The 26,822-nt window shown below is 35.7% G+C and overlaps 2 protein-coding genes across 2 annotated transcripts; both read left to right on the top strand.

Annotated features, from left to right (window-relative positions):
• The first annotated feature begins 15,575 nt into the window (after positions 1-15,575).
• LOC139874637 (uncharacterized) lies at positions 15,576-16,016 on the top strand. The gene has a single exon (XM_071862040.1). The coding sequence runs from the start codon at positions 15,576-15,578 to the stop codon at positions 16,014-16,016; it is 441 nt and encodes a 146-aa protein (XP_071718141.1).
• Positions 16,017-16,852: 836 nt separating this feature from the next.
• Positions 16,853-20,368, top strand: LOC139874638 (uncharacterized). The gene is made up of 4 exons (XM_071862041.1): positions 16,853-16,895; positions 18,378-18,864; positions 18,916-19,309; positions 19,388-20,368. Exons 1-4 carry the CDS (start codon positions 16,853-16,855, stop codon positions 20,366-20,368), a joined length of 1,905 nt encoding a protein of 634 aa, XP_071718142.1.
• The last annotated feature ends 6,454 nt before the right edge of the window (positions 20,369-26,822 follow it).

Consider the following 26,822-nt stretch of genomic DNA (forward strand, 5'->3'; position numbering starts at 1 on the left):
CTGGCTCCAGAGGATGAAGCTCCAGAGTCACTGGAGGGTGTTGACGATGAGATCTGAGAATCGGCAACAATGGCAGGCGAGGTGGCAGATGAGTCTGTGTCGCTCTCCAAAATGATAACAGGTGGGACATCCGACATCTGAACAAGAAAAAATAACTTTTCCATGTCAGTAAGTCATAAAGCAAGCACGTATTAGGCAAATTAACTACGACAGCCTAGATCATGTATAGCAGTAAATAGCATGGCAATAATAGCAAATCGTACAGAAGTATCATGCAATCGAAAGCAGATAGTAGCATGCAGTAATGAAAACAAGTAACAGTATACGACATATAGCAGTAAAAGTAAGCAGTAGCATGCAGTAAGTTCTGCAGAAACAAGTAAACTAGCAAGTTGTAGATTAGTCCTATTAGTAAATCCTACTCGGTCGGGTCCAGACTCACTAATGCAACCTAATTCCCTACAACCAATGCTCTGATACCAAATGTGACACCCCGTACTAAATCAACATGTACGGACCATCAACAATAGGATCATTACAAGGTCAATCACTATATGCTGTTCCAAAATAAGTTGCATTCATAAAAAGAGAGACGTTTTAACCAACATCAAATGTTTAACAACCAAAAGTATGCTTCTATGAATAGGAAGCATGAATAATAGTACGTGACCCATAGGTTGTTATAACTTCATTGTTTCAATAGTAATATAGTTTGAATGCAAATAAATATTTCATGCGAAGACGTCTCTAATAAGCGCAACGGGAGTCTACAAGGCATGACAACTACAGCGGAAGCAAGCAAACCTTAAGCACCTGAGAAAAGCATGCTTAAAAACGTCAACACAAAGGTTGGTGAGCTATAGTTTAAGTATAACAGTAATGTAAGGTAGGCCACGAGATTTCGTATTTCAAAACAGTATGAAAAGTATATGTTCAACCGTGGGCACTTGGTAACTAACTTAACGTAAATAACACCCCCTAAAAGTACACTTGGCGAGTGCGTAAGTTTACAAAGTATTAAACACCCATTAAATGCTAGCGCTACTAGCCCGAGTGGGGATGTCAAACCCTATGGATCCATATCTAAGATTCACGTTCACCGGTTCAAAGACCAATGATTAACGTTACTGAGCTAAGGGGAAAGTTTATACCGTTGTATAACCCATACATATATAAAGTTTAAGTACTCGTGCCTAATATGTAAAACGTAAAATGCGCATGTATTCTCAGTTCCCAAAATAGTTAAAGTAAAAAGGGATGCTATAACTCAAAGTGGAAAGTAGTTAAGTTGATACGGGAAAAGTAAGCAAGTGATTGGTCCGAAAAGTCCTCAACCTAAGTCAAAAGTTACTAAGTCAGTAAATCGTCCCAAAGGTTTAAATTTATGTAAATTAGGTCTTAAGTATCATCATCATTCATCATTAAACAAAAAGTGTAAGTAAGTTTTCAATCAAGAATAGGGTTTAAAACAAAGGCTGATTCGTTCAGTCGCCACGGACTCTATACAAACTGAAATGAGGTGAGACCAGTGGCCATGGCTCCGTATATGCGTCCCCTAGGAACTGACCAATTTGAAGAACCAAACTCATCTTCGTTTGACCGTGGTAACGGTTTAAGTGCGAGTAGGTCAGAAATTTCAGCACAACGTTAATAGGGTGTAGTGACTTTCGGGAGGCCATAGATCCTAAACCGTAACTAGGATTAAGATGAGGTCTAAACAGAAAATCATCTACTCGAACCGGAATAATTAAAAACCAACTTTACAGTAGCCCAGGTTACTGATCAGACCCAGAAAAACAGTAGGTTCCGGTGGGTTCTTGGTGCTTGATGCTCATCACGGTTCTCATCCTTGATGCTTAAAGCTTCAAGTGTACAACTCGTTGATGTGTTTGCATCATCTTAACCAAGGTTTGACCATAATAATACTAGTGTAAGTATAAGATATGTAGCACAACTCATTTAAGGGTTGTAAGTAGTTTGATGAACCAAAGTTACATCAAGATCTTTAGATCCGACACATACAAGAGTTCTAATAATAGTATTAAGCTATAAACTTGAAAGTAAACTAAATAAACAAGATCTTAAGTTGTAGACCTTAGATCTTAGTTAGATCTTAAAGATCCTAGACTAGAAAGTCTAGATCTAGTGTTCTTAAGTTAGATCCTAAGTTACAAAACTTGGATCTACACTTTAATGAAACCATAAGTCATGAAACTTTGGTTTTAATCTTGTAATATGCATGTAAGCTTATAAGCTTTTGTTTACAATAAAATTAGAAGACCATAAGCTATAGAAACTTAGATCCAACACAAGTGTATGAAGTTATAACTAGAAAGTTATACTTCCATGTTCTTGAACTTACAAAGTTAACTTTTAGTTTCAAGAAATATGAGATCAAGATTAACTAGTAATACTTGACCAAATTAACAACATCACAACTTTAAAATACTTACAAAAGAAAGAATTAAACTAAAGTACAAGTATTATGTTCATGTTTGTTTCATACTTAGGAAGATTCAAATCAAGGTTTGGATCTTAGGATTTAAGTCTACAAAACATGAACACAAAGAAGATCATCAAGTTTATGAACTTTAGATCTTGAAAACATTTAAGTATAGTACCATAAACTAACAAGTTTAGGTTCTTGTTCTTGACTTCATCAAACAAAGATGAAAGTAACAAGATCTCATGAAGATACAAGCTAGGTAACTTGATCTTTAACAACAACAAACAACAATAATCAAACAAGTAGCAAAACAAGAAGAATGATGATGTATTATTTCGGTTTTTAGAGGAGAAAAGAAGAAGAATTAAAGCTTGTTACTTACAAGTTTGAGAGAGAATATTGAGAGAAAATGAAATGTTGTATGTATGTGTGTGTAAAGGAAGTAGGATACAAGCAAATAAGTAACAAAGTTTGAAAAATGGAACTCTCCCTCACATGCTACAATACCGTCGATTTTATGGCCAAAAAGAGGGGAGTAAAATGTGACTTTCAAGCATGGGATGTTGGTGAGAGCTAGAATGAGGTAATAAGTTAAATGCATGGGTAAATGGTCATGCATGCTTGAGTAACTTTGTCTCCTCATTAAGCTAATTAATACATGTTTAACCTTAATATAATACTAGCATAAAAGATGGGCTCACAAGTCCATTAAATGTGTAGGGTGGGCTTACTAGTCCATGTCCATTAATTAAAGCCCAAGTCCAAGTAAGTATGCAATTAAATAAATAAAGCTCAAGTAATTAACTACTAATATTAGTTAATTAAAAATGATTAATAATAATTAATCATGAATGCAAATAATATTCTAAATATTATTCATGAAAAGCACGCGTGTCACAAAGACAAATCGGGCCATGGAAAGTCAAATACGGTAACAAGTAAATGTACAAAAATACATTTATTAATGCGCAAGTATTAATAATAAATATTAATAAATATACGTTGGAAAATCCAGGGTCGTTACAAAATGAAGTTTGTCATCGATACGCAGTTCCTCTAAAGGAATAATCAAATTCTCATCAGCTAGGCACTTCTTTAGATTGGATACATGAAAAACGTCATGTATACCACTGAGTGCTTGTGGCAGTTCCAACCTGTAAGCTACCGGTCCAACTCTTTCGGTTATCTCGAACGGTCCAACATATCTAGGACTCAGTTTACCTCGTTTCCCAAATCGTATAACACCCTTCCAAGGTGATACTTTAAGCATGACTTTGTCACTAACTTGGAACTCTATGTCCTTCCGTCTAACGTCGACATAACTCTTTTGATGACTCTGAGCCGTTCTCAATCGTTCCTGAATCTGTAGGGCTTTTTCAGTTGTCTCCTGAATAATCTCAGGACCTGTCTACTGACTATCCCTCAATTCGCTCCAACATACGGGAGATCTACACTTCCTTCCGTACAACGCTTCGAAAGGTGCAGCTTTAATGCTCGCATGGTAGCTGTTATTGTATGAGAACTCAGCTAGTGGGAAGTACTTATCCCATCCGTTCCCAAAATCAATGGCACATGCTCGCAACATGTCCTCGAAAGTCTGAATAGTTCGTTCGTTCTGGCCATCTGTCTGGGGTGATATGCTGTACTCATATCTAAGCGGGTCCCCATTATTTTATGTAATGATGCCAGAACCTGGAAGTGAATCTGCTGTCGCGATCGGATATAATAGATATAGGCACTCCATGCCTAGAGACGACTTCTTTAATGTAGATCTGAGCCAACTTCTCCATTTTATCAGTTTCTCTTATCGGTAAGAAGTGTGCAGACTTAGTGAGACAATCCACGATAACCCAAATAGTATCGTAACCTCCCACTGTTCTCGAAAGTTTCGTGATGAAGTCCATTGTAATACCTTCCCACTTCCACTGGGGAATCTCTGGTTAAGTTAATAACCCTAGTGGCTTCTGATGTTCTGCCTTGACTTTAGCGCAAGTCAAGCACTATTTCGACATAGGTAGCAATGTCAGCTTTCAAATTCGGCCACCAATAATACGCCTTCAAATCTTGGTACATTTTATCTGATCCCGGATGAATTGAGTATCTTTACTTGTGTGCTTCCTCCAACACTAGTTCTCTCAATCCACCAAACTGTGGTACCCAGATTCGATTAGCAAAGTACCGTGTTCCGTCCTCCTTGACGTTAAATTTCTTATCCATTCCTCTGAGAAATTCAACATCGACATTTTCTTGCTTCACGGCCTCTTGTTGTGCTTCGCGGATCTGTGATGTGAGATTCGTACGGACAACCATGTTAAGAGCTTTAACCCTAAGAGGTTTCTCTCGCTCTTTTCTGCTCAAAGCATCCGCCACAACATTCGCCTTGCCCGGATGGTATTGAAGTTCGCAGTTATAATCGTTAAGTAGTTCCATCCAACGTCGTTGTCTCATGTTGAGCTGTTTCTGGTCGAAAATGTGCTGTAAACTCTTATGGTCGGTGAAGATAGTAAACTGGGTTACATACAGGTAGTGTCTCCACATTTTAAGTGCAAAGACAACAGCTCCTAGTTCAAGGTCGTGCGTAGTGTAGTTCTGCTCGTGAATCTTTAACTGTCGTGCTCCATAAGCAATAACCTTGTTTCGTTGCATAAGCACGCAACTCATTCCTTGACGTGAGGCATCACAATAAACAACAAAATCTTCACTTCCCACGGGTAGAGATAATACTGGTGCAGTTGTTAACTTCTCTTTCAACAACTGAAATGCAGTCTCTTGCGGTTCCGACCATTCGTACTTCTTGCCCTTATGAGTCAACGCGGTTAATGTTCGGGCAATCTTAGAGAATCCTTCAATGAATCTCTTGTAGTAACCAGCCAGACCCAAAAATTGCTGAATCTGCTTTGGCGTCTTTGGAGTCTCCCAATTCTTAACCGATTCAATCTTTGCTGGGTCGACCTGTATTCCATTGGCCCCTACAACATGGCCAAGAAATTGTACCTCTGGTAACAAAAAGTCACACTTAGAGAACTTTGCATGCAACTGCTCTTTTCTAAGCATGGCCAATATCGAACGTGGATGCTGTTCGTGCTCTTCCTTGTTCTTGGAGTACACCAATATATCATCAATAAACATAATGACAAATTTATCTAGGTATGGCTTACACACACGGTTCATGAGGTCTATGAACACTGCTGGTGCATTCGTCAAACCAAACGGCATCACTGTAAACTCATAATGTCCGTAACGTGTTCTAAACACCGTCTTCGGGACATCAGCTTCCTTGACTCTTAATTGGTGATACCCGGATCTCAAATCAATCTTCGAATAATAACTAGATCCCTGTAGTTGATCAAATAAGTCATCAATCCTCGGTAGCGGATACCGATTCTTGATTGTCAACTTGTTCAATTCTCTGTAGTCGATACACAATCTCATCGACCCATCTTTCTTCTTAACAAACAAGACCGGAGTTTCAACTCAGAAATTCATGGCTATGTTACCCACCTTCTAGTACCTGTCACAAATTAGGGCATTATAACCCTGATGTTCTTCACCATGGGGAGCTCTTGTAGTTCTAAAGGTGTAAGTCCGTATATTGTACGCGTAACGGGTGTAGCTGCTGGCACCAATCAATCCGAAATTTGACTTCACGGTGGGGTGGACGTGTAACCTCAGGGCAATCTATAATAGTCGAGAAATATTCGGGTCTCTTACATGTCGGCTCATCTTTACTCATATGTGCCAGAATTGCGAGACATTCTCATCTCATGTACTTCTGGACCTTCGAGTAATTACTGTAGCATGGCGGTGTACTGATCTCCTCCCCGTACACCATTATCATCGGTGGAAGAAATTTGAATAGTCTTCTGGTCGTTGCTGCCTTGGTTGTATCGTCAGATAACCAGTTTGTTTCAACCACTAGGTTAAAACTTCCCAATTTAATAGTTCTATAGAGTACACGTTGTCTAAGGAAGGTACAGGATTATAAACGTTGTGAACAAATTCTCTAGCGTTAAAGCTTCTCTCAGCACCGGGGTTGACAGCATATATAAATAGTATGATCGATGATTGAGAATAATCTCGTGACGAATTTCATGGAAAACGAAAATGAACAAGGTGTAATGGCAACTCAAATAAAATCTGATAGTTAATCGATAAGGGTTGGTACAAACTCCCAGACGGGTGTGTCTCGCGGAAACAGATGAAGTGTAGTTCGCGTCGATATGTTCAAAGTTGGTTAGTAATGTTTGTGGGTATAATAAAAATGATTGTCGCTTAAGAATAGTACGTTGGAACAAAATGAGGAGGGATATGGTAACGGGTAGTATTACTAGTGGCAATGAGTGATGGCGTTAGCGATAAGTAGCAATGGATTGTGATAAGCAGTGATGATAGTGGTGACGTATAAGTTGTTCGATAGCATGCTCGCATCATAAGTATATGCACATGTACTATAATGCACCCAGTAAGGCATAATGGTCATCAGTCGGTAGGCTCGTGTTGGAAAACAAAATCATGGACGGCGGGTGGCTGAATGATAGGTAAGTTGGTAATCGAGTGGACAATATCTACTACGCATTGTGCGGGCTGTTATCAGGAATTCCTCCTCTAAAGACGTATCAGAAATGAGTTGTGATTCACAGTAGCGAGTAGTAAAACGCAGAGGTATTAGTAGTGATGAGTAATACTTAGTAGTGGTAAGTAGTAATGAGTAGTATTGAGTAGTAGCAGTAGCAAGGGGTAGCGGTAAGTAGTATTTAGTAATGACAAGCAGTGAGAAGTAATGATCAGCCGTGACTAGCAGTCAGAGGCAGCGTTGAGTAGTAGTTAGCAGCGATAAACAGTACTGAGTAGTGGTATGAGATGACGAGTGTGTTCAAGTAGTGTCTTAGTAGCGACAAGTAGTGATCGATGGTGACAGACAGTGTCGAGCAGTGATGAGTTGGGTCAAGATTACTAGTTACTTACAAGTTATATTAACAATTAATTTGCACATGGTAAGTTTCTTCTCACATTTGAGATTACACGGTTTGTTTCAAAAACGTTGTTTGTCCAAGTAACCTACCTGACTCGGCCCCAATTCCTTATTTTGCGATGTCGGAACTTCTATATGAGTTACCGTAATCTAATCCCGGTCATTACATTACGCTATCTCACATTTCCATTCGACATCACTCCATGAGTTCAAGATGGCGTAGTCAACTTAATTCAGTTAAATCTCGCGTCGCGTGTACGTATGCGATTCGTAGTATAGCATTTAGTTCAAGTCCATATTAAATGGGTATAAGGTGTATATGTACGTGATATAAGGTGTAGCCCTACATGTAGTATCGTGAAGCAAACAGTGCAAGTATGGGGTATAAAAGTCATCCAAGACACACGGCTATAGACTAGACTTCACTAATGCGCCCTACGGATAGACACACTAATGTATCCTAGTTCCCTATAGCCAAAGCTCTGATACCATATGTAACACCCCGTCAAAAATTCCTTTAACGGAATGTTAACACTGGTCCCAGTGCTTGGCTTGACTTCTATGTAACAGCAATATTCTACAGTGAAAACAATTAATACCTGAGAATAAAACACACAAAAACAGGTCAACAATAATATTGGTGAATCTACAGATTTAAAATAATGTAACGGTATCTGAAAAACAGTTATCAGAAAATAGTTTAAGTTCCTTGACCACGAGATTTTACAAGTACAACTCCAAGTTGTAAAATGTTTGCATAATCTATGAGCACCTGAATACTTGCAATGACCCGAGTATAGAAACCACTATACCCACCCTTACCTCATAAAATGTTATACACTTGTTCGAGTGTATCTAATGTTCAAAGTAAATGCACCACAATTAATATTGTAGGGTGAGGTTGTCAACCTAACGGATCTGTCCATCTAAATTGCGCTTACACCGATGGTATTAAAAGTATTCAAGCTAGAGACTTTGTGAACAAACTCAATATGCATATATAGTACTCGTGTCAATACAAAAGCATTTGATAATGTAAGTATAACAGCGTGTATTCTCATCCCTAAAAACATGTAAAAAGCGGGACTGTAGACTCACCTTTGAATAAGCTTGGATTGAAAGACAAACAACTTGTATGGTTATAGCTGAGTAATGCAACCAAAGTATACGTATTTAGGTTGGTCAATAAATATGTCCTAAACAAATGTGGTTTCATAGTATAAGTTGTCTTATTGCTCGACTCGACGCGTTTCCAAGTAGAGGTCAATTAAGGTCAACATCAGTAGGTTCATGTCAAATGTTGGTCAACATGTCAAACCTAAGTCAAACAACATGTTTTAGGTCATAAATGGTCAATTTCACAATTTCAGTTTATCATTGTGCACAAAGTTCATATACATGTAGCAACTTAGCATATTATCTCATAGTACAAAATACATGCAAACATGGCAAACTCCAGATCATAATTATACTCAAAATCGATTCCAAAAAGTCCAGCCAGGGTCTCATACGATAATTAAAAGTCTGGAATCAGAAATGATACATTTGTAGTTTTCCAAAAATGACCGCGCACTGATTTCGTTTTGGCTATAACCGGAGCTAGGAACATGCAATTGATACAAGACCAGTGGCCATAGTTCAAGGACAATCAAACTAACACATATCAAAATTTGAGCAATTTTTGTTTAGCCAATTTTTACAGTTTATTCGTGCAAGTTGAATGTTCAATTTTTCAGCTCAATTCAGAAGTTACACAAAGTATGATACTAGTGTGCCCAATGCATAAAGTTACAAAGGTTGACATTAAATAACCATATATCACATAACATATAAAGATTCATATTCCAGAAGCATACATGCCAATTCAATAACCACAAACCACAGAATATAAAACAGAGAGCAAGTTACAGATTCGATTCTAGTTTAGCTAGTCACATTCGCACGCGATTATCCGAAGATATATATACAATTAGGCTATGATATCTACATGAAAAGTGAATTAATTTTTGTGTACAGTTCAAATATGTAAAGCTTTAATCACAGAAGTTAACACATTTTATCATACAAGGCTATTTTCATGCAAGTGCTGTATAAATCCACTTTTACACTAATTCAAGCATATCTTGAGTTATACATAAGCAAACGACATGATTTCCTAGTGTAACTTGAGTGTTTTTAAATTTTATTTCCAGTGGTATAAGTTTCACAAGCTAATTCGTGGTCTATCAAACCCAGATTTCTGATTACACACAAAAACACAACGTTAATTTCAAATGGACATAACTTGATCATCCGGAAACGAAATCAAGGCGAATCCAAAGCCAAAAATCAATATTTTTTCTTGAAGATTCCAATTACATCATAATAATTAACATTTGACAAAGTCAATTTTCTGTACACATAAGGATCAATTTCGGTTTTAACCCTAAACAATCAATATGAACAAATTAACGATTAAACAAGCATACAAACAAGATGAATCTAGCAATTGACCAACATAACTATGAAACCTTATGAAATCAGAATTTTTAGAGATTAGGGTTCATATGTTTATACCTTTGATCAATAAATTGTTAACACCAACGCGTAGAGGACGATGTGAATTGAACTTTTCGTGTTCAAGGTTTAATCTAAAAATCAATTTTGAGTGGTGTTGTGTGGGTGGTGGTGGTCGTCGATCATGATGGGAGGGAGAGGGGAAAAGGCTGTCGACTGGAACAATATTTGTGAGGGTTAGATTGTAGTGCAATTAGGCTAGGTTTAGTGTTATATAGTTAGGGCCCTAACTCACATGCATTACTACTAACTAAGCCCAAAATAGAAATTTTAAGGGGTGCACATGGGGGATTCAGCAAACATGGCCCAATGGAGTATTCCCGGGCTCTCGTTTTACAAAAGCGTGTAATCGTGGTCCGTTTCAAGTGCCGTTTAGTCGTACCGAAGGCCCGGAACGCTAAACCGATCGTTAAAACGCAACCAATCGATTAATTTATTAAAAACCCAAATATATTAACTAATTTTAAAAAGTTAATAATTATTAAAAATAATTATTAAAATAAATCCGAGCGTTTCGTTGCTCGAAAAACAGTTATCAAAACCGTATCGTTTTTATGGTATTTCTTTATCCGAAATATTTATTTGAATTAATATCAACCCATATTAATTATTTTAACCCTCCAAGGATCAAGTATGTATTTATTACACATAAACACATAAAATTCAAGTAATCGCCATTAAATAAACTAACAGAAGGTTAACGAAAGTGACGAAAAAAGCAGGGTTGTTACATGAACAAAGATGGTATTCAAGTGGATCCCGGGAAGATAGAGACGGTGAAGAGTTGGGAACGACAGACTACGCCTACGGAAATCCGAAGTTTTCTCGGATTGGCCAGTTATTATCGTGGTTTATCCAAGACTTTTCTAAAATCGCTTCTCCATTGACGAAGTTGATGAGGAAGAACGTGAGATTTAATTGGGAGAACGAGCAAGAAATTGCTTTTCAATTGTTAAAAGAGAAATTGTGTCAAGCTCCGGTATTGGTGTTACCGGAAGGTGTAGAAGATATGACGGTTTATTGTGATGCTTCTTTAAATGGGCTCGGGTGTGTTCTAATGCAACGAGGTAAAGTCATTGCTTATGCCTCACGACAATTAAAGGAGCACGAAAAGAGATAACCAACTCATGATCTTGAATTGGCGGCGTAGGTTCATGCGTTGAAAATTTGGCGCCACTACTTGTATGGTGTCAAGTGTACGATTTATTCGGATCATAAGAATTTGAAACATCTCTTTAACCAACGGGATTTGAATTATCGTCAACGAAGGTGGATGGACGTGGTAAAGGATTATGATTGTGAGATACTTTACCATCCGGGTAAGGAGAATGTTATCGCGGATGCGTTAAGTCGAAAGAGTCAACATCCGGCAATACGAGTAGGATCGTTACGCGTGATTATTACTAACGATTTTCTTGTAAAGCTTGGTGAGATTCAAATTGAAGCTTTTGTTAACAACAAGTATGAGGAACGAATCGTGGGCCAAACAGAGTTTATTACTTTAGCCCCGCATGGTTTGTTGTCCTTTCAAGGACGAGTGTGGGTGCCTAGAATGGGAGATTTCCAACAAGTGCTACTTGATGAAGCGCATAAGTCAAAGTATTCCATTCATTCGGGTGCGACAAAAATGTATCTTGATTTGAAGAAAGAGTATAGGTGGCCGGGCATGAAACGTGATGTTGTAAAGTATGTTGAACAATGCGTCACGTGTTTGCAAGTTAAGGCCGAGCACCAAAATCCGTATGGTATGTTACAACCGTTAGAAATTCCAAAATGGAAATGAGAGCACATTACCATGGATTTCGTTACAAAATTACCAAAGACGGCGAGAACCCAATTTGATACGATTTGGGTAATAGTTGATCGATTGACGAAGAGTGCGTTGTTTCTTCCCATTCGGGAAACGATATCGTCGGAGGCTTTGTCAAAGTTGTTTATCAAGGAGGTGATATCGAGACATGGGGTTCCTATATCTATTATTTCGGATCGATACACTCGTTTCACGTCTCGGTTTTGGAATTAGTTTCATGAGGATATGGGTACACAATTGAGAATGAGCACGGCGTACCATCCTCAAACGGACGGTCAAACCGAACGTACGAATCAAACATTGGAGGATATGTTACGAGCATGTAATATTGATTTCGGTGGTAGTTGGGATGAGCATTTACCTTTGGTGGAATTTTCGTATAATAATAGTTACCATGCTAGTATTGGAATGCCACCGTATGAGATGCTTTATGGGCGAAGGTGTCGAACTCCTATTTGTTGGGGTGAAGTGGGACAAAGGGAAATCGGGAGTACCGATCTGGTTTTAGAGACGAATAACAAGATTGAGATGATTCGGACGCATTTAAAAGCGGCTCAATATAGGAAAAAGTCGTATGCCGATAAGCGTAGACGACCGATTGAGTTCCAAGAAGGTGACATGGTGATGCTTAAAGTTTCTCCATGGAAGGGTATTATTCGTTTTCGAAAAAGGGGAAAGTTAGCTCCTCGGTTTATTGGGCCATTTAAAATTCTAGCTTGTGTTGGTGAAGTTGCGTATCGTTTGGAATTATCCGAAGAGCTTGCGGGGATCCATAATACATTTCATGTTTTCCATCTCCGTAAGTGTCTTGTGGATGATTCTTCTTGGATGCCATTAGACGAGATTGAGTTAAACAATAAGTTAGAGTATATTGAGGAGCCGATTGCTATACTCGATGAGAAGGTGAAAAGGTTGAGAAATAAACAGGTGAAAACTTTTAAAGTTCAATGGCGTCGGAGTAAAAGTTCCGAGTTTACTTGGGAGCCCGAAGAATTTGTGTTAATTTATCTTCCCTCTTTTCATGCGGCTTGGATCGCGAGGACGCGCTTCGATTCAAGTGGGGGAGAGTTGTAAGACCCAAATAATTGTTGTATAGATTGTAAATAGAGTACATAAAGTATGGGCTGCAGTGTGTATTTAAACAGAAGGCAGAACCTGCCCAGAACCTTATGCGTGCCGCGCAGGGTTAAATGTGCACGCCGCGCACTAGCCCTGTGCACAGATTTCAGCTTTTTAAATTAAAGTTTAATGAGGGGCATTATTGTCCTTTCACATGAGGCCGGGTTTAGGTCACTTATGGCCAGTTTTGTGGTGGTTGAAATACATTCAACACAACCACCAACACCATCTTCAATTCCATTTCAATTTTAGAGAGAAACCCTTTGAGAGAGAGAAAGCTCAAATCAAGGAGGAAGAAGTTTGATTCGGGTTAAAGCTCAAGTATTAAAGTTGTTCATCTAGCCTTTAGTTACGTTTTGATTGTGGTGGTATGTCTTAACTTTGATTTTCCTTATTTTAATTTGTTTAAGGGTTAGGGTTTGGGTTAGTGATGAACATAAAATCATATTTGGTGATTTTGGGTGTTCTTGGGTAATATTGAGTCATGAGGACTCAATAATAACTAACCTAGGGTTTCAAAGTGTTAATTGGTGTCTATGAGTCTTAATTGGTTAGTTGATCACTAGCACACTTTGGGGTTAAGTGAATGGGTGTTAAGTGGGCTAGTGGATAACCTAAAATGGGTGTGTTAACCTTGAAATGAGTCAAAGGAGTTTTAGGTGACCTAATTTGTCTAGTGAGTATGAAAATGCACTAAACTTGTGTGAAAAAGTGTATTAAGACCATAATCAAATTAATGTTAGGGGTTTTGGCGTAAACCCGACCAATGTTAGAGTTAATGGTGCAAATGGGTCACGTTTGCACTTTGGGTCAAAATGACATTTGTGTGGTGAGTGAGTTGGTTCACCAACTTGAATGTGTGATTGATATTGTGCAAATATAATAGGTACGTTATATTGAAGTTGGCGAGCTCGAGTTATCATTCACCAAAAAGCGTTGAGGTGAGTGGAATAATTATACATGTGTGTATGTAATGTATTTACTTGTGTGAAATGTGATGTGGGTTTAAAGTTCGGGTATGCGATACCACATCGTGTTGGCATGGGATGAGGGTTTAAAGTTCGGGTATGCGATACTACATCGTGTTGGCATGGGATGAGGGCTTAAAGTTCGGGTATGCGATACCTCATCATCATCGTGTGTGTGTGCGGGCGTGAAGTGTGGGTTTTAAAGTTCGGGTATGCGATACCACATTTCACGTGACGGGTGGGTTTTAAGTTCGGGTATGCGATACCACCTAAGGGACTAGTGATGCATACTAGTGGCGTCTGCGTGGCTAACGGTTCATTCGCGAGAATCGTTCCCTTTGTATGATTGGTTAACCATGGTTATGTGATGTAGTGTAGCATATTATATTGTTCGCATTATATGCTATTGTTGTGCTAGCTTGTGTTATCAGAGGTTTAGCGTTATACTTTGTGATGGTATGCTAATTTAAATGCTAGCGTGTATGAGGTAATTGTGTAAGTGATTGCAAGTAAGTAGGTTATATATGTATGTGTATAATTATTGCATTCACTAAGCTTTGCTTACCCTCTCGTTGTTTACCTTTTTATAGGCTCCGGCGTGGATAAGGGGAAGGGTATACGTTTGGACTAGTGATCCCGCTTCATTGTGTTAGGAGAAGCTTTTGGGACGTTTAGCTTTTGGAAGTTCGACCAAGTTATGGGTAGTTTAACCCCAAACACCATGCTCGAAGTGTCGTTTGGAAATTAAACTTTTGTGGTCGAAACTTATATTTTGTACGAAACTCGTATTTCGGCATATGTGAGCCCGGTTTCGTAAAACTTGTTTTATTATTGAAACGTGTTAGTTTTAACTATTATAATGTGCTGTGAAAAGCGTTTCGTCTAAAAGTGTCGGGAAGCGGGAGATCTTTAAACGAAAATTGAACATTTTGGACAGCGGGCTGCCAGGCCTTGTGCGGGCCGCGCACAATAGGGCTGCGCGCCGCGCACTACACAGTGAATAAAAAAAAATCGCGTATGCAGTTGGATAACGGGTTGGTTTGTTACACAAGTAATAAGAGTAAACTACATGTCCATGGTAATAGGTTTTATGTTTTTAATTTTATTTCAATAAAATTATATACACAAATGAATAACATGCTGAATTATTCCTTCTATCTCTTACCTTTTTGTAAGAACATCACCCTCTCTCATCCGAAGCCATCGCAACATAATATATATGTATAAACAATTTCAAAAAATGACAACAAAGTTGAATCCATCCCTGAAAGCCTGAATTGTTTGAGTCACAGTACGCAAACCCTGCTCGTAAGCAACAAGTACCGGTGGAAGCCAACTTTCAATTAACTAGGCCACACTTGACGTCTGTTGAAAAAGGCCGAGTGAATTCTATTGTTCTGATCCGAGAATTCCTACGTCTTAAGAATTAAGTCACGAGTAAATATATTTGTAGCAAACTTTATTAAGCATATACTTTAGACCAACATCTATAACACGTGTATATCAATCTTAAATATCAATTGAACAAGTAAAAAAATATAACGAGTAAAAGGTATATCAATGAAGATAAAAAGAAACATGCGGCAACACACATGCACAACTTACTTGTTTACAACAATGTTTTGGCATGATATATGGTGCGGAACATCTTCCTTAAAATCTCGCTACAATCGTTTGTTCTATCTTGATACGAACCATTCCGACATGGTAGCCGACAAATGGGTTAATGGTGGGTGGAGATGGTCCTGGTCTCGGGAGATATCTGGTGGTCATAACTTGTCTTTGCTTACAGCTCTTCCATCCGATTTGCAACTCGTGAATGTATCGGATCGTCAAGATAAATGGAACTGTTCTTTAATTGCTGATGGAGTCTTCACTGTTAAAGGTGTTAGGGAGTATATCGATAAGCACTCTATTCTTTCGTTACCTATTAAAACAGTGTGGCTCAAATGTCTTCCAAGAAAAGTGAGCGTGTTTTGGTGGAGGTTCAAATTAGATTCACTTCCTTTACGTTGGAACCTGTCCACGAAAGGAATTGATATCCCGTCTATAATTTGTCCGGTAATGGTGTTGAACATCAATAACATTTATTTTTTGAGTGTTCGGTCGCTAAGGAAAAATGGAGAACTGTTCGAGTGTGGTTAAATTGTGGCATGCCAATTTTTAACTCATGGCCGGACATTTATAGCTGGATCGAGAATGTGCAGATTTCTACTTCGTCTGTGACGCGTATTACCACGATCATTGTTACTATTATTTGGGTCCTTTGGAGATTTCGGAACTGCATAATTTTTAACGATATAGTAAATCGTAGATGTAGTATAATTGATGTTGTTAAATTGTTTGCTTTTTGTTGGCTTAAAAATAGAGGCAAGGTAGTTTCTAATTGGAACTCTTGGCTTCAACAGCCTTTGTAATGCGTTTTCTCTCTTACCGTCTTGCTAGAGAGCGTTCTATATTAATAAAATATGATTGCCGTTAAAAAAAAAACTTGTTTACAACAATGTTAGAGTTTAATTGATATATCATGTACATTTATTTATCTTATATTCCAATTGTAGCGAGAATTTGTATCTTTTAAATAAGAAAAACAGCATCCGTTAATTGATTATTTTTCCTCTTCATTTGTCTCTAATTAACCCAGCTTCACAAGATCAACCATAGAAAATTAGTTAAATTGTACACAGAAGATTTTATCAATACAAAAGATAATATTTTCTATAAAAATTTAATAACATTAAATAAAAAGTATAATGACTTTTAGTTACTCCCTTCGTCCCATATTAACTGTCTTCGGACATAAAATATACATTTTAAAGATATATCATCATTTTTTTTTAAAAGCAAGAAAATATTATTATTAATAATGGACAATCACGATTACATAGCCCTATACACATCTATACAAAGGAAAAAAGAAAATACGAGTCATTGGAATCTATAGATATTTACGGATTGCTAATGATAACCATTTATAAAAAATGAGGGGAAACGAACTTGAGATTTCAAGACGGGATAATGAAGGTAACAGTGCCGATTAAGCGGCAACAAAGTTAACAACAACTAACCCATTTAATCAACCCTCATAAGAGATAAATAGAGATCAAAGGCCGTCCGATTGTATGGAGAATGGTCATTAACCAATGCCAAAGCGATGGGGAGAATCCTCGACATAGAAAGATGTGTTGATTAACCATTGATGCCAATCGATTGGTTTCTTTTTCCTATAATGTTTTGAAATGGGAAATTCCCCAAAATACACTTTTTTAAAAAGTTTTATTCCAAAATACACTTTTTGCAAAAAAATTGTCTATTTACACCATTAGGTCGACTACCCCTTTACCGGGTCGACCTTCACAAATTTCAATGTGGTCGACCTTCGTTTATAACTGGAAAGGTCGACTACCAAGTGTTATAGGTCGACCACTATATTCGACCCAAAAAAATACGGGCGACCTTAATGTTGGTCGAGTATAAAAAAGACAATGAAATAGCGAGTTCACACAATTCAAATTACAACTTTAACAAAATTTCGCTCCACAAACCCTAGATACGAACCATCAACCCTGATTCATTGCAGATTCAATCAATTGCAGATAAACCCTAAATCGAACATCAGGCAAAGATGACAGATATTGAGGTAAAACCTAATTCGCGTTAGTGTATCTATATGTTAGTGTATCTGTATGTGTATATATGTGTATATATGTATATGTATGTATGGGTCACTGTATGTATATGTATAGGTATATGTAAATGTATATGTAACTGTATATGTATATGTATATGTAAATGTATATGTATATGTATATGTATATGTATATGTATATGTAACTATAGATATACATATTTCCCATTGTTTTTGCTAAAGTGTATAACTGTATGATGATGGTGGTGGTGAGGTTAGTAATAAATTAGATAAATTAGTTAGGGCAGAAGAGCACTTGCATACTCGACCTTTCAAGGGGTCGAATGTCAACAAAATACACAATAGTCGACCACATCCTGAGTCGACTATAGTTGAATTAAACTATAGTCGACCAGAATGAAGGTCGACTATAGTGTATCTGTTAATTTTGTATAGTATGTACATGTATAGTTAAATGTATGTATATGTATAGTTAAACCTACAACATCCGACCAATAATCAGTTCAACCTACAACAGCAATACAATAATCAGTTAAACCTACAACATCCGATCTATAATCAGTTCAACCTACAACATCCTTACAATAATCAGTACAACCTACATCATCCATCCAATAATCAATTCAACCTACATCATCCATCCAATAATCAGTTCAACCTACAACATCCATACAATAATCAGTTCAACCTACAACAATCATCCATCAATCAATACGAACTAGAACACCAAACTGACAATCAGTTCAACCTTTTCCACCCGTACAATGATCAGTACAACCATACACATTCATACACAAATCATTTCAACCTACAAAATCAATCTGTAAATCAGTTCAACTTACAAACTCAAACTACAGATGAAATCAACCAACAAATACAATACACCAATACGTTGAACCCAAAACAACCACAAGTTGAAGAAAAGGAAGATCCTTACATCGTTGACCTACCTACATCTGATCAAAGCGAATCTGAGCATGATGATATGGAAAATGTGAATCCAGTCAAACCAATAAAACACCCTTTTTCTAACTACATAGTTGATGAGGATGATGTTCCTGATAGTGATGATGAATACGAAGATGAATATGTCGATCAAAAATCAACTTATGACCAGCCAATTAAGTATAATCCCCAACCAGATGATATATTTTGGAACATGCCACCGTTACTGTCTAACACCCAACCCAAAATGAAACCTAGATCAATGACAATCTATGAAACCTCGAATCTAGTTAAATTGAATCAGACTTTCAAAAAGAAGGAAGATTTTCTTATGCAATTATGTACAAAGTGTGTTACTGAAGGGTTCCAGATAAAACCAAAGTACTCAGACAAGTTAAGGTATACATCTACATGCATATCACCAAATTGTTCATGGTAAATTACTGCTAGGTGTATACAAGATAGCAACAACTTTCAAATACGGAAGTTGAATGATCTACACACCTGCTCAATTACGCAAATTCTTCCAAACAATAGGCATGCCACCAAGAAGGTCCTAGGGAATATACTGAAAGAGGTGATGAAACAAGAAGGTCGTGTCTATCGACCGAATGATATCAGGACAGATATGTATGCGCGGTTTAAAATTAGTCTATCATACCACCAAGCATGGAAAGCCAAATGTTACACAATTGAGATGTTGAGGGGTAGTCTTGAAGATTCCTTTCAAGTACTACCTAATTATCTATATAATCTTAGATTGTCTAACCCAAGTAGTGTAACCAACATTCGAACGGACAACGAAGGCAGATTTGTTATGAGTTACATGTCCATTGGTGCAGCGGTATGTTTAATGCTCTCTTCATTTACTTATTAATTTAACTCGTATTCATTAACAATGTTCCAATACTTTTATATGTAGACACGTTCGTTTGTTAACTATGCACGACCAGTAATCATAGTCGATGGGGCTCATTTAAAAAGTCGTTACTTGGGGACTAACTTGATTGATGTCGCTATGGATGCTAACAATGGAATCCTTCCATTAGCCTACGGTATTGAAGTAGGAGAGACCACCGATCATTGGACATGGTTTTTTGGTAATCTAAGACACTCTCTACAGTCTTCGGGGTGTTGTATTAATAATCTTACCATTATATCTGACAGGGCACCTGCAATAGCTGCTGGCATATCAATTATATTTCCAGAAGTATTTCATGCACTATGTGCTAGACATTTGTTGGGAAACCTCAAAAGTGTGTCTAAAAGGGTTAAAAGTTACGAGTGGCACTACTGGAAAATGTACAAAGCGTATAGAAAATCTAATTTTGATCACTATTATGGTATACTATCACGACGTATTCCAGACAGTACACGTACACTCACTACTGTTGGCCTCAACATATGGTCTAGACATCATGCAGATCATGTTTGGTATGCTTACTTGACTACTAATACTGCAGAGTCCATGAACGCATTGTCAGTTCATGCGAGGAAACTCCCTGTTACAATGCTTCTTGAATTCTGTAGAGCTTCAGTTCAACAATGGTTTTGGGAACATCGAAACACTGCTGATGGTTTAACAACACCTGTCACACCATATGCAGAGCGTAAGCTGGGTAAAAGAAATCGTAAGTCTCTTATTTGGACTGTCAAACCGATATCACAAGTTAAGTTTGAGGTAATGGATATGAAAAAAGGCGGTAAAGTCAATCTACAAGATAAAACTTGCACATGTAAACAATGGCAGTTTTCCGGTCTACCTTGTGGACATGTAATGGCAGTAGCAAGGTATTTTGTCTTACGTGACGTTACTACACATGTTCAGAAGTATTTCCACACTGAAACGTACAAGTCTGCATACATGGAAGACATTAACCTGCTAGATCATATTTCTGAATAGATAGATCCAGGACACCTACAAACCGTCCGACCGCCATTGGTTACAAAACGACAATCAGGTAGACCGAAGAGTACTGCTCGTATATCTTCCCAAGGAGAAGACAAAGACAATTTCAAATCTAAAAGAAAATGCAGTCGTTGCTTGGAACCAGGGGACACACTAGATCAACTTGCACCGCACATTATGATCTATCTGAAGGTACACAAAAGTCCAAGTGTAAGTCAAAAATGAAGGCAAAGTCGAAGGGGATGGTAAAGGGGAAGGGGAAGGGAAAACGTGAAGAATCATGCTCAACACAATTTGACTCGACTTACAATTTAAGTGATGATTAGCTTCTTTTTTTAAGTTTTAAATGTGTTTAACTGTCATGGATGATAGGTATGTGTGTTTGTATGTTTTCTGTTTTGTATGTTTAAGTCTTTGTGGTTTGATAATAAGTTAGGTATGTTATCTGATATATTTTATCCAATAAAAGAGTGCTTTTATGCTTAGTCGACCTATATGTTGGTAGACTACAATGCAAATATGATCGACCTTGTGGTCGACTGTGTTTTTTGAAGTAGTCGATCATCTCTTACAAAGAATGTGGGTCGACCACATTGAAATTTATGGTGGTCGACCAGGTCAAGGGGTAGTCGACCCAAAGGGTGGTCGACCTAATGGTGTAAATAGACAATTTTTTTTTTCCAAAAAGTGTATTTTGGAATAAAACTTTATAAAAAAGTGTATCTGGGCGAATTTCCCTTTTGAAATCAACTATAACATTGTGCATGTATTTCGGAAATGATCGATGTGGGGATCCACTCTTTTTTGGTGAAAACTTTTAAATTTCTATTATTCCAAATAATATAACACACGATCCATTTGGTTGCTTGCCACATAGAGGACCCGATGTTATTGCGAGTGAAGCTTTGGTTATTGATGATGGCGTCATTGATATTGGAAATTAGTGTGTTGTCTTGGTTCCACCATTCTAGAACAAGTTTCCATATTTGAGACGTATTTGGTAAAAAAATGAGTGTGTGTTTGGTAGTTTCAATGCCCGTGTCGCATAGTGGGCATAAGGTGTAGTCTAGATCAATGCCTCTTTTATAAAGTTCAGCTGTAACCGGTATCTTTTTTTGAATGACCCTCCACGCAAAAATGTTGATTTTTTGTGGAGTAAATTCGTTGCGCAGAATCGACGTATTAGAAGCATGAACACCAAATTTTAAATTATTTATTAGGTGAGCTAAGGATTTTGTGGTATATATACCGGATAGGTCGATGTTGTATTTCCACGAATCGGGATTTCCTGAGAATGTAACGGATGTTATACGGTTATTTAATTCCAAAAGTTCGATAAAGACACGACCACTAGGAGGTCTAGTCCAACACCAATTTCCAACCGATGATGAGTTAACCTGTGTGATTCTTTCTGCTACCGTTGCATCTTTATTGGACTCGAGCATATATAATCTATGGAATTGTTTACTCTACTGTTTTACTCTTTACTTTGTACCTATTTTGTCTTGAGCTCCGCACAGCAGTCTAAGGTACGTTTATATATATATATATATATATATATATATATATATATATATATATATATATATATATATATATTAGTTTGACTTTTTATTTAATAGTTATCTACTATTACTATTTTTTTATACGACCCTATCATATGAGGCAACAACAAGCGTCAATTTATTGGCAACTTGACTACCGCTTAGGGGCTAAATTGAAATCCATGCTTGATTTAAAACCCATGGAAATTTAATTATACCATTTTCATAGCGTCTCTTTTTATTACTTTTTATCATGTTTGTATTTATTCTATTTATTTATTTATTTCATTTTATTTAAATTATTATACCTTATTTATTTTTATTTGTTTTATTTTATTTTTTTCTACTTTTTGGGCCGGAAGTCCTGTTGGAAGCAATCTCTTTATCCGTCGAACAGAGAGAGAGATGACTTTCTCTACTCTTGTGAGTGTTTCACTTGAGGTGGAGAAATGATTTTTCTTTATTCAAGGATAGAGGTAGGATTGTCTACGTCTCACCTCCCTCATACCTCACACATGTGATATTGGGTTTGTTGTTGTTTTTATCTATTTTGTCCTATATACTTAAAATAATAGCATAAAAAACTTTATCCTATTATTTTTATTTATTTATAGAAGCAGAAAATTAATTTGAAATATCCTGAAGAAAACACGGGCAAATGAATTAAGGACGGAAGGAGTATACATTATTGCTAAATCTTCCTTTTTGGGTTGTGTTAAATTAATTGTCTATTTATATAAGGGCATGCTTGATAGGGGATAATGAACTATAAGGAATGACTTTGATTATAAAAAAGGGTTAAAGTCAAAAATAGGCTACAAACTTACACAAATGTACCGACGTCGCCCACAAACTCATTTCCGTCCTACTGTCGCCTACAAACTTTGAAAAAATGTGCTAATATCAACATTTTGGCGTTTTGACCTGTTACATACTAATTTTGACCTGAAATTTTTTTTTTTTAAGAATTAAGATCCAATCCACGAATGACACGTGTCAATTTTGACCGGTTTAGGCGGTAGCAAGTCATTTTTGTTTACATTGGTACACTTTTTGAAAGTTTTTGTTTACATTGGAACACTTTTTGAAAGTTTGTAGGCGACAGTAGGACGGAAATGAGTTTGTGGGCGACATCGGTACATTTGTGTAAGTTTGTAGTCTATTTTTGGCTTTAACCCTTTTAATGTTGGTTGGTTATATGTATTGAAAATCCTCATTACCACAAAGAACCTTGGGGTACAAGACTCGGGTACAAGTGCCGGATGAGTTTGTATATTGTAACTTTTAATTTCAACCATTTATTTCGATGATGTCTTATTTGTCCATCTATTCTATTTTAGAGTTGTAATCCCTTGGATTCATTAATTTGCTTGAAATCCAAGAGAACAATAAGAGCGCGATATGTAAAGCGAAAATCACATGTGATTGAAAAAAATTAAATTTTTGTTTCGAAAAAAAAATTTCGAAATTTTTTTTTCGAAAAAAAATTTCAAAATTTTTTTTTCGATTTTTTTTTACAATCACATGTGATTCTGCATGTCAATCACGTGTGATTATGCATGTCAAATTCAATCACATGTGATTGTACAATTCAATCAAATGTGATTATAAAAAAAAATTAAGAAAAAATTTTGGAAAAATTAAAAAAAAAAACAAAAATTGTTCGAAAAAAAAAATTTGAATTTGTTTTTTAATGACAGGTGATTTTCGCGCCAAATGACGCGCTCTCATTGATCCCTTGAATTTCAACTTAATTAATTAATTTAAATGAATATTCCTCTCTATTTTAACTATTAATTTGAATTTCAATTAGTATTTAAGATTTCAACCATTAATTTGATAATTAAATAGTAAAATTTTTGAATTATTATAATTATTATTTATTCGGCAAAGTCACTGTTAATTTCTTTTTTTTAAAAAAGCAAGTCACTGGTTATAATTAGTGTGTATATATAAACTATAGAATTAAGTGTACAATTTGGACTAGTGAATATGAATATATAGAATATAGAGTGGAGTATAAAATAAAATACAGAATTAATTGCACAATCTGGACTAGGAAACTAAGAATAAACTATAGAATTAATTGTGCACAATTTGGACTAGGAAACTAAGAATAAACTATAGAATCAATTGTACGTGTTTTCATATGTAAAGACATTGATGTGGAAAACGGGTAAATTCGTTGACATATAGTCCACTTTTGTGAACAAAATTGACTTGTGAGTGGTTGTTAAAATGTACGGTAATTGACGTGGAGTATAATTTAAGAGAGTTGTTGAAATGTCATTATCTAGTCTACCACCCATATTGCATAGTGCAGCAAAATTATGCGTGAATATAATGAGTTTGGATTTAGCGATTGTTTAAAGTTAAAGATTTTAAAATTAATAAATACGGAGTACTATCGATGCGTCTTACTAGTTTTCTAAATCATTTAATCATTTAGAGCGTCAAGAGTCGTGACACTGAACTCGGTGTTACATCTCAATGTTAAATTTAACACTGAGGCAAAAACAGGAGAAATCGTTCAGTGTTAAATTTCAATTTCCAATTCATTATTTAACTGTTTTTAATAATATTATTTCAAAGAAAGAGAAGAAGAATGAAAAGAAAAAAAAAAAGAAGAAAAGAAAAATAACTACAACGTTACCCATCTGACGCTGGCATTTAACACTAGCCTTTAACACTGATTTAACACCGGAGGGGAGTCGTCGACACCAGTGTCCCCTGAAAGGACCCGTCCTAATCCATCTGGACGAATACATTACATTTGGTTACATCGCGGGGTACTTGACCTCTATATGATACATTTTACAAACATTGCATTCGTTTTTAAAAGACAAACTTTCATTACATCGAAAGTTGACGGCATGCATACCATTTCATAATATATCCAACTATAATTGACTTAATAATAATCTGGATGAACTCAACGACTCGAATGTAACGTCTTTTGAAATATGTCATGAATGACTCCAAGTAATATCTCTAAAATGAGCAAATGCACAGCGAAAGATTTCTTTCATACCTGAGAATAAACATGCTTTCAAGTGTCAACCAAAAGGTTGGTGAGTTCATTAGTTTATCGTAATCAATCCTTTCCATAATTTTAATAAACCACAAGATTTTCATTATTCAATAATTATACACTCGCAAGTTTTTAAAAATCATTCATATGGATTGAACACCTGGTAACCGACATTAATATCATGCATATAGCATATCCCCAAAACAGAAATCCATCTGTATAATATAAACTCGAAGTACTAAAGCATACCATTTTCCAGTATGGGAGGAGTTAGTGCCCGTAGATCTACCTTTAGGATTCGCGTCAATTAGGGTGTCTGTTCCCTAATTCTTAGGTTACCAAGCTAAAAGGGGTGATATTCGATTCGATAATCCAACCATAGAATGTAGTTTCGATTACTTGTGTCTATTTCGTAAAATATTTATAAAAGCAGCGCATGTATTCTCAGTTCCAGAAATATATATTGCAAAAGCATTTAAAAAGGAAGCAAATGAAACTCACCATAATGTATTTTATAGTAAAAATACATATGACGATATTGAACAATGCAGGGTTGGCCTCGGATTCACGAACCTATATCAGTTGTGTATTCATTAATATATATAATCGTAATCGAATAAATTTATATATATTTACTTTATTAATTATATCATTTTTATCTTAATAATATATGTATGTTTCATATTTTCATTTTGTATATGAAAATATTATTTTTGTTATGTTATATTTATTAAATATATATAGTTTGTTTGTTAAAATATAGTAATAACACTAATACAATACTAATAATGATAAAAATGATAATAGTTATAATACTTAATATTACTAATAAAGGTAATAATGTTAATAATTCTATTAATGATAATAATAATGATATCATAAAAATATTAATTTTACTGTTAATGATAGTTATGATAGTGATAATAATAATACTCGTGATAATATTATTACTTATGTCAATGTTGACACTTCTATTATTTATAAAAACATATTAATACTAATATTTACGAAAATGATAATAGTTTTTAATAATACTAATAATGATAATCATATTAATAACACATTTGTTAATGATAATAATAGTGCTAAAAATGGCCCTTGTGCCAGTATTTATGAAAATTATAATAAGTTGTATTATTTTGATAATAATCATAATAATAATAATAATCAATATCATAGGAATGATAATAATGCTAAAATGATAAAATTAATAATAATAATAATAATACCTAAAATAATACAAATGATGATATTAATTTTAATACTACTTAACAATAATATTAGTAATGATAATAATATTAGTAATATTTACAATAATAATAATGGTTATAATACTTATAACTAGGATAATAATAATAATGATAGGTATTATAATACTAATAATAACAATATTACTAATAGTCATAATAGTAACAATTATAATCATAATAATAAAATTAATAATGAATAATAATAATCACAACAAATAATAATAATAATAATAATAATAATAATAATAATAATAATAATAATAATAATAATAATAATTGTGTAAGAAAATGTGTATACCCTTTAATAAGCTTCCTAAAAAGAATTGCCCGAAGCCGGGCTCGAACTCGTGACCTCCCTCTCACTCACAAACACACAACACCACTCAGCCACTTCCGTTTTTCTAATTTATTCTTCAAACCAATTTTATTTAACTCGTTTAATACAATGTTCATCTTCTTCTCCTTCTTCTAGTCGACCTGGTAACCACCAAAATGATTTAAATTAATTTTCGTATATTTTAAATAATTATAAATGAAGGATAATCCATCTATATTAAATGTTTGAATTAATTGAAAACGAAATAATTAAAAAAATCGAATTAAAACACCTGTTGCTTAAAGAA

Source organism: Rutidosis leptorrhynchoides, chromosome 11 (genome assembly GCF_046630445.1).
Source record: "Rutidosis leptorrhynchoides isolate AG116_Rl617_1_P2 chromosome 11, CSIRO_AGI_Rlap_v1, whole genome shotgun sequence".
Lineage (NCBI taxonomy): Eukaryota > Viridiplantae > Streptophyta > Magnoliopsida > Asterales > Asteraceae > Rutidosis > Rutidosis leptorrhynchoides.